Source organism: Phymastichus coffea, unplaced genomic scaffold, assembly GCF_024137745.1.
Source record: "Phymastichus coffea isolate CEN01 unplaced genomic scaffold, Cenicafe_Pcof_1.1 PCOF00065, whole genome shotgun sequence".
NCBI classification, from domain to species: Eukaryota; Metazoa; Arthropoda; class Insecta; order Hymenoptera; family Eulophidae; genus Phymastichus; species Phymastichus coffea.
Window position 1 is genome coordinate 443433 of NW_026706876.1, and position 23469 is coordinate 466901.

Genomic DNA, 23469 nt, shown 5'->3' on the forward strand with positions numbered 1-23469 from the left:
TCTCTAACAAACATTGATCACTGACAATATTGAGAGGAAGTGGTCGGAAACACAGTCATAAATAACAATTTGTATGCCTCTCGCTTGCTCGCTTGCGGTGCGAACGCGTGAGCGCGAGAATCCGCGGACTAATCAAGTCACCCCTTGCCATTTACGTATGACCGAATATATTGCGATTCGTATCGTGCCAAAGTTGCTAGCGTGTGTTTTGCTATCCTTCAACGCATGAGCACGTCACCCATCTCATCTCCTTTAGTAGACTGAATTCACGCACGACGAAAAAGAGCCGTGGCAGGACTGCGCAAGAGTCATGCAACGCGAACGCGTTGGCGCGGTGCTATGTTAGAATTCGTCACTTTCTTTCTGCAAGACCAGATTATTATAAGTGTACCGGCCTCTTTTAACATGGTTTGGCAAACAAAGAAAGTAACCGCAAAGTGAGTTGTCGCTTATGCATCAATGTCAATTACATCATTCTCGAAGAAAATTAATTAATTACGCTTTGTCAGAAACGAACATTGCGCTTTTTAAGTCTATTTAATTTATGAGGTCTGGTTGGATTCATATAATCAAGTTCAAGTTATAGTGTATGCTATTTCAAGCTAAATTAATTGTTATTCAAATAAAATATTAATTACATTCAGTAGATTTCTTCAGATTTGGAATTGTGTATTTTAGTTTCTTATTACTTATTATTTATTATCAGATAATCTAATAATGTCCGGAAGAATAACATTCTTGACAGCTGGTTAGTCTAGTTTTAAAATATTTAAAATTGTTTTCATTGGCGTGCGGACCATTGTATATATGATTTTATCGTACCATAAATTATTGTACACAGTGATCGGCGTATATCAATTCGTAAGCTGTTTCTGCGAACAATAATTTGTGTGTATAATAAAATATTTGTCATCCATAATGATCCGAAATTATTATTTTGAAAGTCCATTATTGGTTTCCGATCTAGACTGAAATTATAAATCTAAATTAATGATAATTATAATCACAATTACTCGAGCTATTTTACCGATTTGGAAACTTGATGCTGTTACTTTGAATTTTGATAGTCGGATCAGTTAGCAATAGTTCAAACTGAGTAAACAAGTATATAGAAATATTGCTACCTTCATACCTTTATACCTTGTCAATAAATAAAAAAAATCTCAAAAGACATGTAATCATTGCATTTCATAATTAACAACAGTATATTTTTAAGATATTACTCTTGAAAATTATCAATGACGGGATTGTGGATTGTCACAAAAACAGAAAAAATACAGGAAAATCTTACAAACAATGTGTTTTAATAGGGAATAAAGCTGATTATTGATTGCGCGTAAATAGCGGTAAAAAAATGCACTAATTATAGCAAGAATCAGATTCTTAACAGACTTTTTTCTACAAACCTATGTTAATATTGAATAATACACCGGAAAACTCCACGCAATAAATCAAAATATTCCAGTCGTTAGAAGTGTATGTATCCTGAAGAATCTATCTTTGTCTTTCATGGAAAGCTACGCACGAAATTGTTAGGCTGCTTATAGTTAATAAATCTCACCGAAACTCGTCTACTTTTCATTCACATCCTGAGTAAATTCCCAGGAGTTTCCCTTCAAGAAGAAAAAAAAATCCATCCAAAGGCGGGAGCTGTTCCCACCGCTTGCAATGTAGTTCTGCGCCAGATGCCGGGAAGGGATGAATCAGAGCTTGTGGAGCGCGTAGAACTTTTGCTACTCAGTTGCGCTGCGGCGCGTGAAGAGACTAGAGCTTGCGCAAGCTCTTTTGACGTCGAAATTAACTAAGTGAATGGATACCTGTTGCCTATGTACACCGTTCCACTCGAGCGATCAATCATAAGCAATCACCGTTCAGTATCTTTTGTACTTCCTCGTCCTCTCTCTCTCTCTCTCTCTCTCTCTCTCTCTCTCTCTCTCTCTCTCTCTTTTTCTCTCTTTATCAGGGGTTAATAAAAAAAATTTATGTGACGTGCAATCAGAATACTTTCTTTCGATGCATACGTGCGGGCGACTTTGTGATTAATCGTGTGATGTATTTTCAACTGATGGTGGCACCGTGATTTTTCTCGATGTTCATTCTAGTGAAAAATAGACTTTGAGTGATGAATCTAACGAATGAGGGTGGAGAACACTGGCGTGTGATTAGATTGGAATACAATTGAACAGCGGTGGATTGCTGCAATGTTGTGATTTTCATCTGTCTTTAAAGACAACTTTCAGAGTTGTCTGCTGCGTAAATTTTAATTTCATTTAACTTTTAAGAGTTGTAATCAGTGTGACATTTACGCTTAATCTATTGGCAAATTTCTTGATGTGAAAAGTGCCTCTCAGTTGATTGAAATTCTTGAAGAAACTATTAACTCTCTCTATCTCATACGAGTACTTGATTCCAATTAAACTTTTCGAAAATTAATTTACTTTCGTCAATTCTAGATCCAAATTAGAAAGTGCTAATTAGTTAAGAGGAGTTAGTCTATCAAGTATTCATAATATTTAAATGTTGACTAGAGGCTTTTTATTGATTTGAGTGGTAATAAGATTACCAACTGGTACTTGTAGTAGACCAATTCGTTTGCAAGCTTGCCATAGCGTAGCCATTGCTTATATGAATAACTATTCAATAGATTTGATTGGATTGATACACATCGACAGTGCGAACGGTATTAATATCTTCTTATCAGTAGAATTGAAAAGTAAAAGTTTACAAATTAAAACGATAGCAATGAACCGAGCGATTTCGTTGATTATAATTGCAATGAAACTGTTGGAAAAATGTTCATTATTTATATTTTTGTAATTCATTTAGTTTTACTGTAAGTCTTTTCAAAATCAATACTTTTTAAGCGTTGCGTAATGGCATGAGTGCAAAAATAATAGAACCGCTGCGTCACCCAATTTTGAATCCTGCCTGATTCTATGCCCTCGATATTCAAGATAAATTGACCTACTCAGTATCAACTTTAGAAACATAATAAAGTTTAGTTTTATAACATAATAGTCTTTTCTATGTAAAAAGTATCTTACTAGGTCCGAGAAAGAAAAACGAAAGAATTCGAGAGATAATAAACTTATTTTTTTTTGAAAATGAAACTTTTATTTACATAACCGAGACATACTCATAAAACGAGCTTTTGCCTCATGAATTTCAATCTAGTTATATTAAATTGAATTTGCTCGCGAAGGAAATTCGGGAATGTAAATATGTATGTATCAAGCGCGACAAGAAAGAAAGTAACGCGTAGCCAGATAATAAAAATGAATAAAATGGAATGGCACATGTCGCCGTGGGGTACTAATCAGCCGTTGTCTATAAAGGCATTATAAAGGCACTGGCCGTTCATGAATAATCACTTCGGTACCGATAACTCTGGAGCCGCGAAAATTTGGCTGAACCGCGGCGTTACTCGCCCGTTATAACATACTCATGCATGATTAACGACACCCTGCAGGCTGCTACAATTAGCGCGCATAGCAGGAAAATTAAAGTGGACCGATGAGGATAAAGTACAAATTGCTTTAATTTGCTTGGCTGCGTGACATTATACTTTTCAATACTTATATGTTCGTTAGTGAAAGACTTTATGAATATTTATTCTTTATTTTGTACTTTACAAATTCAGTCAATGACGGATTTACTCTACATCCGTATGTGTTCGTAGACAGTAAATTATACTATGTAATTTTTAGTCTTTCTCGATGATACATAACGGCCAATATTAAAAAAAAACTTGTTTCACTATATAATGTAAAATCGTTGAGTTTTATTGTTTGCAGTACTGTGAATTTGATATAAATCATTTATAGATGATTGATAGATGTCTACCTCATTTTGATGGATGTAAAAAGATTGGCGGAAAAACGATCAACTATCACTTAAAATATGCGAACAATTGGATAAACTCTGGAAGGTTCCGTGCACCTTGCAAATTACGTTATCTCCTTCATTATCTATTCGCTTGGATGAAATCTATTTGGAAGCAAAAAATCAAATTTTAGTTAGTAAATGATCCAAATAATAACAAAATACAACTTAATTCCAAAGTATAATAAGATTCAATTTCTTGCACTCTTACATTATCTTTTATAAATAACTTCAAACCATTGCATAAAATTATCAACACTTGAAAATAATAAAAAATACTAATTACGTTTTACGTACACAGCCCAAATTGAGCACTCGATTTTTACTGCAGTACAGAAAAAGAGATATTAGGGGAGTAATTTACGAATGCCGGTGTAAAAGCAATATCGATAACAATTTTTTCGAATATCAGTAGCAATATATGAAACGATTGTTAAAAGCAGGGCACCAATTATCCCCATCGAATATAAAATTTTACCGGTCACACAATACGAGACCTTAAGTAAAAGCTTCTATCCATTTACTTGCGCACTTCAAATTGAAGATGGTCTTCTATACATTATTTTCTATACCTCGGTCAACGCAACCTCGGTAATTAAGCTTGTTCAATATTCTCCTACCTACTATCAGTTGAATGAAATAATTAAGTTTGAGTGGAACTGATATTAAAACAAGCCATAAGAACAGTGACATAAATTTGTAATAGAAATCACGGAAGCAAGTAAAATAGAGACGGCGTCAATAGGAAACGATTGCAAAGGAGCAAGGAAAGTGAAGCAACGACTGAGCTCAATGACGAAAGAAGTGAAGCGAGATCAAACAGAATAGGCGAAGCTACTCACATTGGTTTTAAGGCGCTCAAGTTGTATAATATTTCATTTTCACTTTAAAATTTCCTTTTCTTGAACCTCTGTGATTTCTCAAAATTAAATTGCAATCAAAAACAATTATGAGCACGTAAAAAAAGCATAATTTATAAATTACTTGGACTCATTATGCAAAATTAGAAATTTACACAAACTAAAAGTCATTCAGTATATTAACATAGTTTTCATCGAACATTGTATCTCAATTATCTCAACACATAAAATCACTGGCGATATACACTTGATTCTAAAACTGCAACGTAATCCATCACACCTACAACGATCGCTCGTATTTCTAGCCTGACTTGATCTTTTTTCCAATCCTCTGGGGAAAAATTGCTTGAATGTCTTTCCATTGAACGGCGCGCTAGTAGAGGATCAGTTGTTGGGCAGATTTAAGAAAGGCATTCTGATCGAAGCAGCTTACATTCTTTTCTCTGGTGCGCTAGCTCACTTTTCTTGAAGGCGATCAGCCGTGGCACTCGCAGACGTGTAACTACAAGGAGAGCTCTTTTTTACTCTGTCGAGAACGCGTCAGAGGTAGCGTTGCGTTTCAATTACATAATTCCCTCCTTCGTAATTTCAACTGGGAAATGTATTTAGCCTTTTTGTCTTTCGAGAGAGAGAGTCGCTCGTTTTCGATTGGTCGCGCGACGCTTTATCAGATTTTTATTGTGCGGCAATCCGTAATAGCTTTCCAATTTTATTTTCGCAAAAGTGCGGAAAAAATATACATATATGAAATGATATTCTTATCTCTCGGTAAAATAACAGTCAAATAGAGCTGTTTGTATACACGCATTAGCGATTTCCTTCCGGCAACAAAAAGAGTCAATATTGTCGTAGCAAACGTCTAATGAGAATATTGCAATCGCCAACATAAAAACGAAAAAAGCAGCATTATTTTCGAAAGGCTGTTTCTCAGCATTTGTGAAAAGTCCATTATACAGCATCTTTCCTGTTTTTTCGCGAGAATAAACACGAGGATAGACAAGGGATATTGAAATCGTGAGTGACGAGCACTCGAAAGACAAAATTGCCATCAGATGAAAACGCATCTGCACTCATATGGCAAATAACCTACAGCTTTTTCCTTTATACCTTTCTCTCTTTCACTCGTCTCTCCCTCTAACAAGCAAGTAGACAGGTAGCTCACTTTGACGAAATTGGCGCTCAAACTTGCGCGTGTCTAATGGAATTCCAGTTCGCGGTGCGCTTACAAATGGACTATGTATTCCTCTGATTTCTCGTGGTTGAAAATTGGACAATCGTAGTGTGAAAACATGCGTTTGCTCGGCGCCAGACTAAATGAACTCCGAATTCTAAGTGCCTTGCAATTTGCATTCGGCGTAGCAGCAACGCAAACTAGTTTTCGCGATAATTAATGTACTCACGGGACGATAAAGAAGATCGTAACCGCCTCGAGTTGTACATAAATAATCGCGAGATTGGTCTGGCTTCCTCTTTAATGTCGAAATCGTATGAAAGGCAGAAGTGGTGATGTTCAATTACACGAAAACGACGAGCTCACAAACTAATTGGCAGAACGCGTGCTTGTCAAAATTCTTTGCACTATTCAGTATGAACGCGCCTAATATCAAATGGTCGCACGGCTATTTTCTCGTCTAACGACCGCGCAACTCCATTACGAATACATCAGCGATCATTAACGCGTCATTATTTTCTTAGGTCGGAAGCGACGGAAAAAAAGAGATGAGGGTGCGAGCGGTAAGTTTTGCCTAGCCCCTCCCTCCCCTCCCCGTATAATTTAGCGAGCCACGCGGAAATTCATTAACGGGGAGGAACATCGCTCCCTCACTGTCAGTCAGTGGCGATGAAAGTAACGCCAACTTTGAAACTGGCTCGTTTCTTAAGCGATTAATCGTGTGCCCATGCGCGACGAGGCATGCTCAGCTGCAGCCTCGTCGGTATCCTCGCTCTTCTGGCTGCGGAGCATCGCGCAACGAGGACGCACTTATTCAAGCTGCAAGTCGTCCGCTGGCACTTTAATGTGGCTCTTAATTTCGGTGTCCTCGTAGATCTCTCGACTGCAACATGCTCAGCTCGGCCGAACAAAACTGGCGCACTTAGCATCTGTGCTGTGCCCGAACCTTTCGAGAATTAAGCCCGGGATAGAGGCTGACTAGCTGACTAGAGATATGAGATGAATAAATGTACGAAAGACTATAATTTTTCGTGCGCGGCACATTCGTCGCGTATACGCCAGTGGAAATATTGAAGGGATTGCTTTAATGCCGTCGTGAGCAGCTTTCATTTATTCGCTCGAGTGAGCGCGGAGTCCCCAAGCAGTCGTTGTCGTACGCGCAGACCCTTATTTGCTTACTAAAATAAAAGTCTGCTTTGTAAAATCACTCAGACTACATCTTTTATTTATCTTGATCTCAAGAGTTAAGCCAAATCTTTGCATATGTGAATATCAAGCTTGAAACAACATCAAGTCAAGCATGCAAAAGTACATAACTGTATATCCGACCAATAGAATGCTCGATAGAAATAACGCCGTGGATTGTAATGCTTTCAGTCCCGAAAACATTTTAGTAATATGGTGAACTCTCAATATAACCAACGGCGTTGCCTTGTCAATGTATTGAATATAGGGATGAAGTCTGGTCGTCACGTCAGTTGCGGAATAAAATCTAGTTGGGGTGAAGTGAATGAGAGATTCAATCAAGTAAGGGATGAACCGAGCTGAACAGAAGTTATAATAGAATAAGCAAAACCATATCAAGTTGGCTCCCTTCTCAATTCTTTCGCATGTTGTCAGTAGGCATCGTCTAAATAACGTCACAAAAATGAATAATTCCGTTTGTAACCAGTTGTTCTTATTTGGACATCCGAAAAAAAAATGATACGGAAGTCCTACGTAATATTGCTTACAATCAGTGACTGTTGAGCCGACGCCGACAAAATTGACGAGCAGATTATCGATGAATCTTTCGAAAATGACCTCGCGCGTCCGCCTGTAATGGAAACTTTCGCTAGCAAATATAATAAGAGGTAATATAATAAAGAAGTTTAGTCACGTGAACGCTGACTCGACAGCAAATTGAAAGTTATGATCGGCGCGGCTAGCTCGCGCGCATATAACTTGAAAATTCTCAGATTGCCCATAGAGCGCGGGCAATCTGAGAAATGGCAGCAAGAGAGAAAGAGAAAGAGAGACAGAGAGAGAGACAGAGAGAGAGAGGGAGAGAGAGAGACAAAAACGTCCTGCACGTTACGAGCCTGGCCGAAGTTGAAGCAGCTGCTCGACGATGACCGATTTCTTTTGTAGCAGCAGCCGTGGCAAGCTCAGATGGAACTAGGCTGATCGGCAAGCTCTATGATGCGCCTTGCGAAGGCGAACACCAGCTACACGGATATCCTGTTCGAGCAGTTCAATATCACGGCGGAGGACCTGGACTACCTGAACAATTTCATGGTCGACCCGTCCAACGATCCGCACTCGTGTGGGCCGTGCTACTGCGACAGCTGGGTGCGCAAGTACGCGGTCACCTATCGAGCCTACCACGGCTACGCGGCCCTGCTGGTCTGCGGCTTCGGCACGCTGGCCAACCTGCTTAACCTGGCGGTGCTCACGCAGAAGGACCTGCGCGCCGCGCCCATCAACAGGATCCTCACTGCCCTTGCGGCCGCGGACGTGCTGGTGATGCTAGAGTACGTGCCGTTCGCCATCTACGACTACATCTATCTGCCAGAGCGCCGGATCTTCCCCTACGCCTCGGCGGTCTTTATCCTCTTCCACATGCACTTCAGCCAGCTGCTGCACACCATCAGCATCGCCCTCACGCTCAGCCTAGCCATCTGGCGCTACATCGTCGTCAGGTGAGTGCCGCCAATGATTTGGCCGTGTGATTGGCACCGTTCGCTGCCCTCGCTATCTCGTTGACTCCACTTGAAAGACGGCCCGCTATTTTGCAGGTTCCCGCAGCGCAGTCGTACCTGGTGTACGCCGGCGCGCTGTCGCATGGCGCTACTGGGTAGCCTCATGGCAGCCACTCTCGCCTGCACGCCCAGCCTCTTTGTTTTCGGGGTAAGTGGATCCATCGAACCGTTACCGCTGATCTATCCCCCGTGACTCCCATTCTTCCCCGCGTTTTTCCCCCTTTCTTTTTCATTCGACGGAAGAGAGCCAAATTTGGTTTCAACACACATACACACAGCACTACACGTACATCTATCGTAGCTGTTCGCCCCTCAAGGTTGATATGCGTAAGTGCTCGTTTTCGGCCCTTTCCCGTCTGCCAGCGAACATCGAGGGAAAGAAAGTTTGATCTATAAACGGCATTCGCGTGAAATGGATCAAGTATAATTTGACGTTCGCGCCGAGGCAGTGCAGGCGCTCTGTCGAGTTTCATTTTGCGAATCGTCGCACACGTTATCAACGCTCGAACAGACCGTGAACTTATACTCTTGTGCCCCGACAGATCAAAGGAGAGCTGACGACTGAGGACGGCAAGCCGGAAATACTTTACCACGTGGACTCCAGTCGCGGACGGGGCGACGATCGCGGGCGCCTCTATCGGCTTAACTTTTGGCTGCTAGGCGTTCTCATCAAATTGCTACCGTGTCTCGTGCTCACGGTAATTAGTTGCCGACTCATTCAAGCACTCTACAGGTGAGTTATCACCTTTTGCTGTTGGCTTGCATTTCCTTTCTTCTTTCACTTGTCTTCGGTACCTCGGCCTTATTAATCCAGAAGGAGATAAAATTACGTGGAATTTGTGAATATTCGACTACAGATCGATGCTTCGACTTGCACTGATTTCTTCAACGAAATCTTGCCGAAATTCACGTGATATAAGTATAATTTGGCTCAGCTGATCCTTCATTTCAAATTATTGGTCGTTGAATACGACGTGGTTTTACTTTTTTCGATTGCCTTTTTTTAGTATGTGCTTGGAATTTTTACTAGGAGAAATGGTTTGTTGTACCCGATTTTCTACACGTGCTCTTCAAAATTATGGAAATTAAACTAGTCGGTTTAACATTCGGCATAAGTTTCCTACGATGGATCATTGAATAAATAATTTTTTAAATTGATACTTTTAAGCTAGTTTATTTGAAAATAAACTGATTGCTATATCATTGGATCGAATTCTTTTTCATGAAATAAATTTGCTGGTTAAACAAATATTTGACAAGAATTAATTTTCAATATAGCCTCATTTTATTAACAATCAAATGACAGAACGCCGCTGCATGTGTCGTTTGTACAGCTATTGCAGTGCTAATATAACTTGTTATAAGTTAAACAGAGTCAGATTTAATAAGATATTGTCGCAGTTTGCGCAGCTTCGCTTGCTTAAAGCAGCAATAGTACATTACGATACAAGTGCGGGAAAGTAGATTCTCGCTTCGCTCGGGCGTAAACACCACACGAGACGAGAAACTCTTTCCCGAACATGTGCCGTACCGTATTTTTTTATACGACGTGTGGAAAGTGCGATTTGCAACGCACGTTTTCTGCCGAGCGTGCGGGAAAGACGCACTTTGCGCACAGAGTATTGAAAAATAAATTTTCAAATGAAGAAACGAATAGCGTCCAACGCTTAAAAATGCATTTTTGAGAGTAAAGTGAGGCATTAAAAACTTGAAAACACGATTTGTTCTTGAAGTGAAATGGGCCAGTATGAGTATTAAACGATCATATCAACTCAGGAGGCTGCTTCTTTTAATATTTGATATGTTTTAAATTTTGGATAACAAGCAGCGCCAAGGCACGCAAACGACTACTTTGTCCGCCGGTCGGCGCAATAGCAATGTCGCAGGTGTCGAGTCGCACGGAGCGACGCGCCGACCGCACGACCCGAATGCTCGTGGCCGTGCTCCTGCTGTTCCTCATCACCGAGATACCGCAGGGCGTGCTGGGCCTGCTGTCGGCGGTGCTCGGCGACTGCTTCTTCCGCAGCTGCTATCACAGCCTCGGCGAGATCATGGACATCTTGGCGCTGTTCAACGGGGCCATCAACTTTATCCTCTACTGCTCGATGTCGCGCCAGTTCCGTACCACCTTCGGCCGGCTGTTCAAGCCCAACCTGAACGTCGGCAAGTGGCAGCAGACCCCCGGCACTCGCCAGACCGACATTCACACCTCCTACGTCTGATAGCGCTGACGTGAATTCTTGCGAACGTGCTAGCCAACTTCGAGGCTCAACCCCTGAATGAATTCCGCCGTGATTGAAGTGCGGGAGAGGCAGAACGCGAGCCGAGAGCGGCCCTCTGTCGATCTTCCTCGCCGTTGTCTACCTCGGGCGAACGACAGCCAGACAGAACGCGTCGTAGCGCGCATCCTCACTCCCAACGGAGTTTTTGTGATAGATACTACTACTTACGCGACTCCGCCGCGTTACACGCCAAATTGCCCTCCGCGTTGTACATAGACTCGTTGGTTGTCCCTTTTGTAAACTGCCTCACGAGCAACGAAACGGCCTCGTATGCCCGTCGATTCGCGTCCCGGATGTTTTCTAAGAAACCCAATGAAAAGTACGAAAAAACCAAACCGAAATAATAGAAGAAAAGGGGCTCAACCTTGCTCGGATCTACAGTTGTTGACCCCACTGAAACATCCCTATTCTATATATACTGAACCCCACCAACTCGCGTCCGAAATCTTTACAAAATCCGATTGTATTGTTGTGATGTTAATAAATATTGCATTCATTATTATATTAGTATGGCTTTCTTTATTTTTCCAGCTATGAGTTGATTGTTTACTGGATCGAAACAAAATTAATCGGACTTTCCAATCTCTGGCTTAATCAATGTAACGATATCGTGTATCTGGCGAGCTGTTAGGGCATCGATAAGGGGTCACTTTGCTAAATTATTCCTAGAGTATTAATTTTTATTCGAGGATGAAGAGTAATATACAGCAAACTGTCCATGTTTGATCATTCGAAAAAAGATGATATCTGTACTTTATCGTGAGCGAGTCAAAAATTGAATGTACCTATTCAACGATCATTCAACAATTAATACGTATCCATAATAATGCTTCACGTTATTTTGTTCTGCATTGGCTAAGTTTATATTTCACCGACTTGAAATAGTGAATATTATTCTTTTTATCAGATAAGAATTGAGTAAAGCAATGAAATAGATGTTTGTTATCTCTAATAGTAAAATAGCGTCTTTTCTTATGTCTTTATCGACAATGTTGCTCGTTCAGATTCTTAATCGCTAGGAAAAGTAAGTGATTACCATCCCGGAGTGGCTGATACATCTTTAATCAAGTGAAAATTGTCACCCAAGGCATTCATTATACCGTAAATGGATTAAATTACCTTTGCCGGTAACCCATCAAAACGTCGACACGAGATAAACTGCGATTGCAGCCGTATTTCTTTCATGATAAAAATCTTTGGCTTTGGCAATCTCAAACTAGGAACCATCTCAAGAGACTTCGTTCTGACGGAAAATAAACGATAGCGTTATTTGTTACTTTTCAGTCGGTATAATCAGTCGATTAACAAAAATTTCGCCAAACAATAATAACACACAGGTTGTTATTGTTTCCCCGGTTTAAAATAAAGCTGCTAAATACAACCCCACAAGCATTTTCATCTTTCAAAGAAAAAGAAAAAATACGTATTAATACGTGTCATCCTAATTTTCGTTGGCCCGCAAGGAAAAACAACGATATAACAAGGTCGCTGTATACGTGCGCAGCCTGAAAGCCGGTGATTGCTTAATTTAACGCGGTGATACAAGCGGCTTCTCTAATAAAATTTCGTCGTGTGTAACCGAAAAAAGTTATTATCGTTAACTGTCTAAAAGACAGGCAGGCCTGTCTGTATTAATTAAAGTTGGTCAGGGCGTAAATCGTATAATTTGACGCGCGCCATCGCAAATATAAATAGGAGAGTTACAGTTTGTCGAAAAACTCCGTCCCTTCGTCGAGCGCACGAGTGATCCGCGATGCCTTGACACGGCTTACGAGTGACTCTCGAGCACGCGACTACCATACAAACTTTTTTTCTTTATAGACCGACAACAATTCACGTCTATGGACTAAGTTGTAATCAACTCGCGCGAGCTTAAAGCCAGGCGTACTAATTCTAGACTATCGATGTTATGATAGGGGAAATGAAGCGTCGTGACAACTTCATTAATTATGCGACGTGCGGTAAAAGTGAGTAGCACATATATGTCAAGCCAAGTTCAATTGTCGTTAGTGATGTGTCGCGCACAGTAAATCGATCCACCATTTAGATAAAACGAGAGCGCGTCCCTCTCTCGAATAAAGAAGGGCCGCGTGGCCTCATAATAGACCGTCTCATGAATAATGTATTCTTCGGCTGTCCCGCGGGGAGCAAAAAATGGAGAAGATTACCTTCACACCTCGTCCTCGATCAACGTACGCTGTGGCTCATCTGTCGCGGTCGTCTGGCTGTCTGGCGTTACTGCCGTTGCTGCTGCTGCTGCTGCTGCTGCTGTTGCTGTTGCTGTTGCTGTTGCTGTTGCTGCCGCTGGGCGGTCGAACGGCGAGAAAGATTTATCGTCGCCGATGTCGCGCAATTTCGCTGCGAGCTGCTTGGCCATACTCGTTATCTGCACGAGCAAGTGGTAAGAGTCAATGAGTGATGCGACTTTTGCTCTCGCGCCACGTCAACTCACGAAAGGAGAAAAACACGTTTGTCATGCGATGAATACCGCGGAAGTTGTTATAAAAACGAACTTGTAAAGCTTTATTAAGAGAGATATGTTCAAACTTCAAAACAACGAAGCCATTTTGTGAGGTACGCCGTGAAACGCAGGCGTTCAAATTAATCATCTATTCACAAACTATGGCTAGAATTTATGCATCCAAGTCAGTTCGTTATATATAATGAATTCCACCAAAAAATGCATTTTTGTGACACTCAAACAAGTTTTTTTTAATATCCGGATTTCCGAACCGAATTATTTTGTTTTGTATTTCTCTTATAAAAAAGAGTACCTGACAAAGTAAACCTAGTTTATTCGTGATCTGATCAGCAGATTCGTGATCTGATAGTCACGCGATCAGTTGTTATATGGATGAATATATGTTATGTGCACTCATGAAAGATTACTGTAAATTTTCGTAGATGATTAAATGTTCGAAAAGTGTATTAGTATAGTTTGTATGAATTTAATATGAATTGATTGATTTAATAGTACTAAACTCAAGATAAAAACTGATTGATACCTCGATATAGAAATAAATTGAATTTTGCTCTATTGGAAAGTTCAGCTTAGAATAAACAAAAAAGCTAATAAAAGATATAAATCAATAGATTATCACAATAAAATATTATACAGTGCTTGAGTTTTATTCGATTACGTAAAATATAAAAATTTGTTTTTGACTAATTAATGCACTAGTTACAATGGTGAAGATCTACCAAAGCCTGTTATTTACATCAAAACTTATATTATATTTTTTTATTGTGTTTTTGAAACTTTTTGATAATTTTTCAAGACAGAACTTCGGATGATAACATTTTCGAAACTTATAATTAACAGCACTTTTCAATCATAAGTATCAGCACAACTGCATATTTATTTAGTAATAAATAATATTATCAGCTATATCTCACATCAAATCACGGAAATATTTAATACATATTGATTTTTCGAATTTGTAATTTCGCCAATAAAAGTTTTGATCTATACGTAGTTGCGTGCATAAGTTAGTTCCCATCTGATACTAAAATTCAAAATTTTCTAGCTCCGTGCATTATAGACAGAAAGAGGGAAAATATAAGACCGCGAAGCATGCTAAACATCACTAAGATTATAAAATAATCAAAAACGCTCAAAAATATTGCAAAAATTCATTGCGATTTTATTTTTCCGGCTATTCTTAATAAAATTGTATACGAGAAATCGCATTTTCAAACTACTGATTTATCAGCTCTGGGAAGGGTGAGAAAATTTCTAACCATATTCAAAAATATAGTAAAAAAGAAAATCTTTAAACAGAAAAAAGACTCAGTTAAAGCTGGAGAAATATGAATTTACATGAGAGACTAAGAATAAATATTTTATTATTTATGACAATTAGTTTTGCTGTCAGAATGCAGATTAACTGAAAAACAGTATAAAATAAACGACAGAGAAAAATAATATTAATGTTACTACAACAACTCGTCATTCATCGTATTAGCCACAAAGCTATTTGATACAAAGTTCTTGATAAATTACTATTTACGTAAATTTTCGTTTTTCGTCAAATTATTAAAATCGTTCATTTGATTCTAGCGCAGATTGAAATTATGGAATTCATTATCGCGAAAAGTACTACTCCAAATGAAATTAAGTACCAGTAAAAAAGTTTTCAGCTGGATACAAATGTATTAAAAAATAAAGAAAATTAAATTGTCATATGTGGCTAATGGTACGATTTACTTAGAAAATGAAAGAGAAACAAACTTAGTGTACTACCCATCATCAATAGCTTCGCTAACACCTGAAGATCTGCTATAAATTATTAGGTTTGAAATTATAACGAAATATGTGAATATCAATGTAATTTAATTTTTGCCAATTAATATGAAAGGATGTTAAGCATCTCCAACCAGAGAACTGCTTTATGTATGCGGTGTATTTTATGATAGTTTTGATTTTATTCGAGCATAAATGTGAATATTAATACAAACGAAAGATAAGCGCGCTTAATGACACTAGTCAGTGTAAACGATCAATTTCGAAAATTTTACAAGAAAGTAATTTCTTGATAGCTTTGCACCACACAGCTTAAATTGAACGAAATTTATTTCTGTTTAAGGTCATAATTTTTATTATCATTTTATGTAATTAGAAAATTTCCTAGACGTCTCTAGAGCTGGTATAAACCTGGAATAATAATAATATTTTTGACCGTTTTTAACACACTAAACAAAAAAGTCCAGATATTAAAAAAAAATTTTCGACTTTAGATATTGCAAAAATGCATTTTTTGGCGGATTTCGTAATGGTGGTCAAAAGAAGTATACAATTGAAAAATCATTTTTAATCAATCGTTGCCTCTCTACAGGCAAACGATGATCAAAATCAAACTAAGAGGCCTCCCTACCAACCTGCGGATCCACATCAATCAGTGCAGCAACATCACTGAGGACTACGAGAAGCTCGCGAGCTCGTTGATGCTTGCCTTGCGAGTCGAGAATTACCGAGTAGTTTAGTAGAACTTGAGGCTCCTGAGGTGCCAGTGAGTGTGCTTTTTCCAAAGCTCTCTCAGCGCCGTCCACGTCATCCAAACGCTTCAGGGCCACTGGAAATCGAGAAGAGCGTTAAGTCGTACTATAAGCTCTCGCACCTACTCGTCTTGATCGATTAGCGATAGTTTTTGAACCAGGATTGTTCTGACTTTTGATTGATGACGCTACGATGCAATTGACTTTTTTCAAAAAATCTTGCAGGCACGGTGAACAAGTCAGTCTTTGGAAAGTCGACTAATCTTCTCGAAAGCTAGCTTAGCGAAATTATTATGATTAATCGTTTCAGCTAACGTACAAGCGTTTGATGTTTTGAATTGAAGGAAATTAATCGAACCATTAAATTCCATTAAAAACTGAAATTTATAGGTAGATAATATTTAGATAATATTTAGAGTAATATTAGGTCCAACTGTCAGAGATAATTGAATATTAACAGTACAATAGTCTGCATCTGATTTCACCCTCGAAAGTAAGAATTCAAGACGATCGTATTACAATCAGTGCTTCGGTGATACGAAACCAGATATCCAAAGAGACCTTTTAACCTATTTTTCTTTCTATCTTACTATATTCCTCGGGTGAGGAAAGGGGCTAAAATTTAGTCGCAAGAAATACAAGTATCATAAAAGTTAAGTTGAGAATTGGTTTGGACCTATTGTCAGCCAAGAATAATTTTTTTTAGCGTGGCTTGTTTTTGATATTGTTCACACGACGCCTCTCTCTTTCTCTCTTTCTTGTTGCTGTTAATTTGTGATTCTGCTTTGAGGTCACAATAATGTCTTGTTTTATTTAAGGCGCTCTTTTAAGTCGTCAACGATGTGCCCTCTGCGCCGTGTACTATTCCGCTTCACAAAATAGATGAGTACAAGTAAGCATAGCAATTTAAAGGTTCAAATTTCTCTAATTCTAAAATTAATAATGTTCAAATATAACAATAAATGATTTTTTATTGAAAATATTAAGTCGGAAACAAAAAAAAAAGAGATGAAACTAAAAGATGAAAATACTATTTAAGAGATTATTTGACTATTACGTATTTCCATGATTAAACGAAAAAAATTTTTACGAAAATAATTGGACTGATCGTAACAATAACTGATTGCAACGAACTTTATAATTGACTCGATTGTTACTAAGTAAAGCTATGCTAATAGAAGAGAGAGAGAGAGAGATCGAAACAAACAGATCAGAATTTAATAGCGCAAGTATCTATACAACTCTGTTTTTTTTTTTGCACAGCAACGTTACTAGAGATTCAGGGCGCACGTTGCAAGCTCATCGAATCGCGCTTTCACAATTCCCGTGATCAAACCAAAGAGCTTGAAATTGAATACTCACATCCGAGTAGAAAATAGGGCATGTGAGTTTTTGGTCCATTGGCCACGGCACCGCAGAGGTGAATGGCAGCCGAAGCAGGTTGACCAGTGGCGAGAAACACAATGCCCAAATTGCACGCTGGTGGCAACGCCAGTGGGTTCAAGTAGTGCGCTCTCTTGAGACAAGTGATCGCCTGCAAGAGATAATCAAGGACTCGAGTCAATTTCAAGGCAGAGAGAAGGAGAGAGAGAGAGAGAGAGAGACGGCACGTTTTAATTAGACTAACGACACAAATTTCCCGCAAATAACTGCTTCGCTCTAAGCTATTAGCTATTTTTATCTTCGCGTTTAGTTAAGGAAAAATACCGTCGTTTTCATTTTAATTATTATAAGTTTTGCAGCTCGCGAAAACGTTTGTAACGTTCAAGTCGGAGCTGATACCGATAGAAAAACTCTGATGAACAAATAGAACGTTTTCGATCAGTGTTTTTTCTCATGGTACACTTCTTTCTAAGAATTCACAATTGTGCATATTTGCGTCTTGTACGGGTTAGGTTGGGTTTTAATTTAATTTTCTATATACGCTTCGCTTTCCGTCACCGAACGCAAAATCAGCAATGACGGAAAGCTTCGTTCCGGCCTCTAATCAAAAACTGATCGGCAGCAATTCGAACGAAGCGTTAATCCGCTTGGTGTGCCATTATCATCAGCACTAATTTCCGCGATAGACGATCGACAAGGCACGTGCCCGCGCACATTATCGTTACAGTCCAAAAGAGCCTGATGTATTATTCAGGCATTCCGCTCGGACGCATCGATGAGCCGTTCGTCATCGCGTTGGGTTTGGCGATGGCCACCGAGTGCAGACGATGTGCAAATCGCAGTGGAAAAACGAGGTCGCCTGCAATTGGCACAATTGACAAGGCTACGGAAGAACATCATCTGGTCATCGCACTCGTTCCAAGCCGGACGCTGTCTTAACGGCGAGCGAGCATCGCCTACGCTGCGCACGTATCGATTCGGCGTTGGTCGGCGACGGTGAGAGTTTACGCGATGAAAGCAAGAGGATCACGCCTCTTAAAGTACGCCAACGAATTGCTATTATATCATCTAATCAGCGGATTATTTGTACCCCGCTGCCAACTCTTAGTTTCCTCGCCATCGGCGTCAACAGTCGCAATAACAGATCTATTTGCTATTGAATTAGTAGGTAGCTGGGGACTTACGGACACGAATTTTTGCTTGCCGTAGAGGCACATGCCGACGTTGTTCCACAAGTGCCAAGACTCCGGCATGGATTGCGCGGCCACTTTGTACTTGGCGAATGCCACATCGTACTCACCTTCCGTCTTGGCAGCGAGAGAAAGACGACAAATTAGGATTCTACGCCGAGTGGCCAGTCGAGAATGCTACTCTACGTATACATACCTGCATGACGTAAGCCATCGGTAGAATGGCACGAGCGTAATTGGGCGACTGAGCGAGAGCCGTGCCAAATTGCTGGAAAGCGCGCTTTGGATCCCCTAATCCGAGGTACAGCTGTCCCAAGTCCGTCGTCATCTCGATGCTCTCGGGTGACGCTCTGCGACAAGCCATTTAAAGCTTTCTTCTCTCGTCTGCTTTTTAGGGATAGTATTTTTTCGACTCTCTTTCTCTCTGTTTCTCAGCTGCACTGCCAAACTTTACTGGGGGGATCGCACGCAAACGAGGCAAAAAATTTTAGGTAAAGTGTAAGTAACGACGCCCACAAAGTTTTCGCGAGTTTCGCATCGCGCAACTTTTGCCCCGGGCTGCATCGTGCTGCCTTTGCACACTAAGGCATCGCTGTAACGTGATTTATTACTTATGAAATAGCCAGACAGCGCGTCGCTATCTATATTGTAAGGGAATTGAGTTATGAAACGATATTGCAAAATTCATCGAGATATTGGCTGAGCTCGAAATGAAATTGATACAATGCAACGAATGAAAGGAAATTGCCATTCAAATAATTGCCGTCGACAACGCAAAATAATACCGAAAAAAGCGAAATACTCGCGCGCTTTTTCACTTACTTGGTCGTATCGAAAAACAATTTTCTTATTCGAAAGGCAAAATGAAAAGGAAATCCAAAACAAATTGACAATGCTACTCTGCAAACCAGCCCAATTCTTGCCTCTCGATAAGAATCAAGACCAGCGTAAGTCATTCGATGTTATTGTGCATTTTATTGCGAGAAATGAAAATCGATGGCATAAAAATTGCGAAACAAGAAATCCAAACAAAATATCTTGATGCGGCGGTGACCGCATTGAAAAATCGAATGTCGTGTAAACCGCAAAAAGATTTTCCCTTATTGTGCGCTTGAAGAATGCCGGCTTTTCGATGTGCGCGATCTTTTTCGCGAATTTCTGTAAGCGAAGTGACGATTTTTTTTTCAAAAGAATTGCAGTTTTCCTCTCGCTTCGACTGGCAACAGTAAAGGCTTGTTTGGCCACGCCCAAAAGATGTGTGTAATTGAATGAGAATAACGTTACGAAATCGCATAGAACAACGTATATTGTTCGAAGCGCATAAAACAAAATAAAAAAAAACCCACTCGGTCTCGCGCGACAAATAACTCCTTTCAAAAGCTATACGCGACTCCGGTCTAATGAAATATTGGAGGCAAGCACAAATCTAATCAATTAGCGATAGCGTTAGAAAAAAGTTTACTCCGGCAATTTAGATCCGGCAGCTATTCTATTAGCGCGCGCAAACACAAAGTATAAAAATTAAACTCAAACAAGTTTGACTGAGCGTGTCTGAGATTTGCAGAGCGTTGGCATAATAAACCGGAGGAAGTATAACAAACTTGAGAGCTTCCTGATAAACGGCTACAGCCTCCATGATGCGATCCTCGGCGACGTAGAGCTTGACGAGGGCCAGATACGGACTCTCGTTTTTCGTCAGCTCGATCGCCCGCAACAACTGGCCCTTGGCTGCTTCCGTCTGATCTGTTCGCGCGTAGCATTCGCCTGCGCATAAGGTAAGCAACGCTTGTCACTCTCGCTCGAGCGAAACAGACCATTTTCGAACGAAGCGATCCGAGTTATCCGATATACACATGCCGATATCGTACCGAGGTTGTAATGGATCTCCCAGTCGGGTTGCTTCAGTGCAATCATCTTCTCGGCCTCCAGATACACTTCGATCGCCCGTCGGTGGTCTCCCATAAGGAAGCTGCGTATGAGATTTTGAAACTTAGGTAATTAGTCCGCCAGGCATCTGTAGCTCATTTCTAGAGGAGATTAATTACACGCTCGCTTGTCTCGGACAATTATATCAAGTGTCCGTGTCATGAGGACGTGACGTCATTTTATCGCTCGAGAGATTTGCAGGACAGAGGTATTATATGAACAAATAGCATTATATTAGAATTGTTTTAATACTGCAAGCGTACGCTTGAGAGTTATTGTGCCGCGGGTACAGCAACGACAAAGTTTAGCTAGATCAACGTAATCAAACTGACATATTCAAGATATTGCGTCAACTAACTTAATGTTCATTGTGACGTCGTTCGTTAAATAATACTACTGTAATGTCCACGGTATCGCTAATTATTCGTAATTCATTATCCAAGTATTTACACCTAAACTCAATACTTACAGCGATTTCGCGATCTGCTTAGCATTGCTGACGTTGAAAGGGTTCACGTTATAAGCCTTTTGGAAGCAGTCCAAGGCGTCTTGCACTTTGCCTTCCCTCCTAAGGATTAAACCCTGCACGAAACAGAAAAAAAGCACTTAGCAGTGGTTAAACAGCGCCAATAACGCAAGGATTATTGGTCGAACCTTCAAATAGTGCGGATATTCGGCAAGACCACCCCATTTTTCCAATTCCTGTTCGATAAGAGTTTTGCAGATCTGAAATTCGTGCCTGGTGTAATGCTTGTGAAGCAGCCAGTTTCTCGACTCGACGGCTGGTATTTCCGGTGGCGCTGCAAATTAAATATTACGGCTGATGAAATCAATTTGCAAAATGCATTTTTCTGCTCATATCGATCGTACATAATAAATCTGGCGGCTCGTTGATTGGAATGCCAGATGGAAAAAATTGTCGAAAAACTCCGTAACTCGCGCAAAGGGACAAGTTGGTCGATTGAATTCAACGTTGCAATAGCTTTTTCCGCCCTTCGCTAACCGTTTGCTTAGCAAAGAACATAAGTTTTCAACTATTTCCCATTTGGAATGCGCAACAACGGTATTCGCACGTCAATCAAACACGTCAAACGAATAACTTTTTCACAACGTCCATCGAATGCCATCGGATTTCACAGTACAGTAGTTTCTCCAGACTAACTTACTTTGAATGATTTAATCGAGTATAAGAACTTGATAAAAAAATAGTTTATTGACTACATGTCCGGTTTCATTTCAGACATTTCGCATTCGTCGATACATTCAGAAGGTACAGTTAATAACGAATCAAGTAATTATTTCTTGTCTTTTCAAAAACATTTGAATATCTTCTTGAAGTATATTTTATTTTTATTATACATATTAGTACTATATTCAAATATCAAATATCATTTAGTTTCAGAGTATTTTCTATGAAAACATTATAATTGTCAGGCTCGTGATATGCAACAAATACACGTAGAATTCTAATTCGAAAATATGAATTTTTTGAACACAAATTTTTATTGCAATTTTACATGTACTTAACCATTTTTGAGTTTCTTTAACGCATTTCTACATGCGTCCACTATTATATCTCGAGATGAACATAAAGTTTTGATATTCGCGACTATAACCCAGCGAAATGCCATCGAAAAGCTCAGCTCAGTGCAGAATTTTGTGCGTAATTAGGGGATGGATTCCGTCATTTAAAGTTGAATGTCCTTCTGATATATCACAATTATAACATTTTTTTATGTACGTTGCTTTGATCTTTCGCAACTTCTGCTTGAACAGACAAGAGGGCAAAATTCAAATAGATTTTTTTTTAAAACTAACGTTAAACAAGTTCGGTGAAATAGAATGCGCGTTAAATTACTCGTCTTTCAGGTCAAATTTACACTGTACTGTGACGAAAAAAAAGAAATTCATTTTCGACACTCCGTGCGGAAAGTGCGTTTTTCGCGCACGCTCGGCAAAAAACGTGCGTTGAAAATCGCACCTTCCACACGTCGTATAAAAAAATACGGTACGGCATATGTTCGGGAAAGAGTTTCTCGTCTCGTGTACCATTCCACCCTCGCTTTATTCGGGCGTAAACGCTACACGAGACTAGAATCTACTTTCCCGCACTTGTATCGTAATGTACTATTACAAACGCGGGAATCAAGTTTGACTTTAAGAAAGAACCTTCGATCGTAATTATTTTTACATGAGTGGACTGAAAACTATACGCGAATAGCGTATACACCTGTATTTCTGAAGTTATATTATGAAATTGACTAATTTTTAAGCATGTACCAGAGATGTGCGGCGAAAATTCAAGAATAGCACTCTTCAGATAAAAAAGAAAAGCTTCGCTTTGTCATCGGACATGAGTTACGTTGTATACATTTGCACGGTAATTTGGATTTTTCTGGAGATTGGTGCATTGCAAATCGAAAGACAACCGTTGGTGTTCGCGTATGATACGCTGCTCGTATCAACTGTATAGGCGCGCGCAATTTACGCAAAAGCGTTGTTCTTTTATCTTCGGCTCGCCCGTACACAGCAACGGACAAACATGCAAGGATGCACCGCTTTTTGAAGAATGTTACTGTTTCTGGATATCGATGTTTTATGAAAAAATATGATTGCAAACGTATTGATAGTAGTTGCGCGCAAATAATTCATTTTCGTACAGCGTTAATTTGAACCGAAGGAATATTGACGGTGAATATATGCGTATAAGTAATTTACTTTTCGGACATTTCCTATTTATTTTTTGGCTTGAAATAACTTTGCGCGCATCTACCAACTTCTGTTTATTTAATTTGGTGGCTATTGATGAAAACCATCTGGATCACTCGTACGTGTTCTATCGTACACATAACAAAAATTCTATTACAGCAGGGAATATCAGCAAAATGTGATGGAGAAAAAAAATAAAATAAAATTTCCATCCTCCCACATATCACTGTGAATAAAGTACAATAGTTTTGTGCAATTTTTTCTACGACTTCCGTTCCTCATTAGTTATAATAGTGCAGTAGTATTGCGGCTATAGCCAAGTCAAATGTA

The 23469-nt window shown here is 39.7% G+C and overlaps 2 protein-coding genes across 11 annotated transcripts in view; one reads left to right on the forward strand and one right to left on the reverse strand.

Moving 5' to 3' along the window:
* Window positions 1-23469, reverse strand: part of LOC131667354 (Bardet-Biedl syndrome 4 protein) — a 73881-nt gene that overhangs the window by 39545 nt on the left and 10867 nt on the right. For 5 of the 7 annotated variants that reach the window (XM_058940709.1, XM_058940706.1, XM_058940712.1 and 2 more), the window contains 9 exons: window positions 21085-21230; window positions 20900-21012; window positions 20373-20473; window positions 20106-20268; window positions 18701-18854; window positions 18499-18621; window positions 17294-17465; window positions 15815-16008; window positions 13105-13322 (listed from right to left, as the gene is read on the reverse strand). In XM_058940709.1, the coding sequence (XP_058796692.1) occupies window positions 13107-13322; window positions 15815-16008; window positions 17294-17465; window positions 18499-18621; window positions 18701-18854; window positions 20106-20268; window positions 20373-20473; window positions 20900-21012; window positions 21085-21230 (1382 nt within the window). In that variant the 3' untranslated portion in view covers window positions 13105-13106. Of the gene's footprint in view, window positions 1-3861; window positions 3988-4563; window positions 5245-13104; window positions 13323-15814; window positions 16009-17293; window positions 17466-18498; window positions 18622-18700; window positions 18855-20105; window positions 20269-20372; window positions 20474-20899; window positions 21013-21084; window positions 21231-23469 lie in introns of those variants that run through there. The other 2 variants (XM_058940710.1, XM_058940707.1) reach the window with 2 other exon arrangements.
* LOC131667358 (G-protein coupled receptor dmsr-1) lies at window positions 1765-13069 on the forward strand. Of its 4 annotated transcripts, XM_058940721.1 has the most exons (6): window positions 1770-1869; window positions 8044-8244; window positions 8353-8594; window positions 8691-8802; window positions 9197-9387; window positions 10480-13069. In XM_058940721.1, the coding sequence occupies exons 2-6, from the start codon at window positions 8092-8094 to the stop codon at window positions 10874-10876; spliced, it is 1095 nt and encodes a 364-aa protein (XP_058796704.1). In that variant the 5' UTR covers window positions 1770-1869; window positions 8044-8091; the 3' UTR covers window positions 10877-13069. The 4 variants fall into 4 exon arrangements, with proteins under 4 accessions (XP_058796702.1, XP_058796704.1, XP_058796701.1 ...); XM_058940719.1 differs by having other exon boundaries at window positions 1765-1869; window positions 8047-8594; XM_058940718.1 differs by having other exon boundaries at window positions 8044-8594.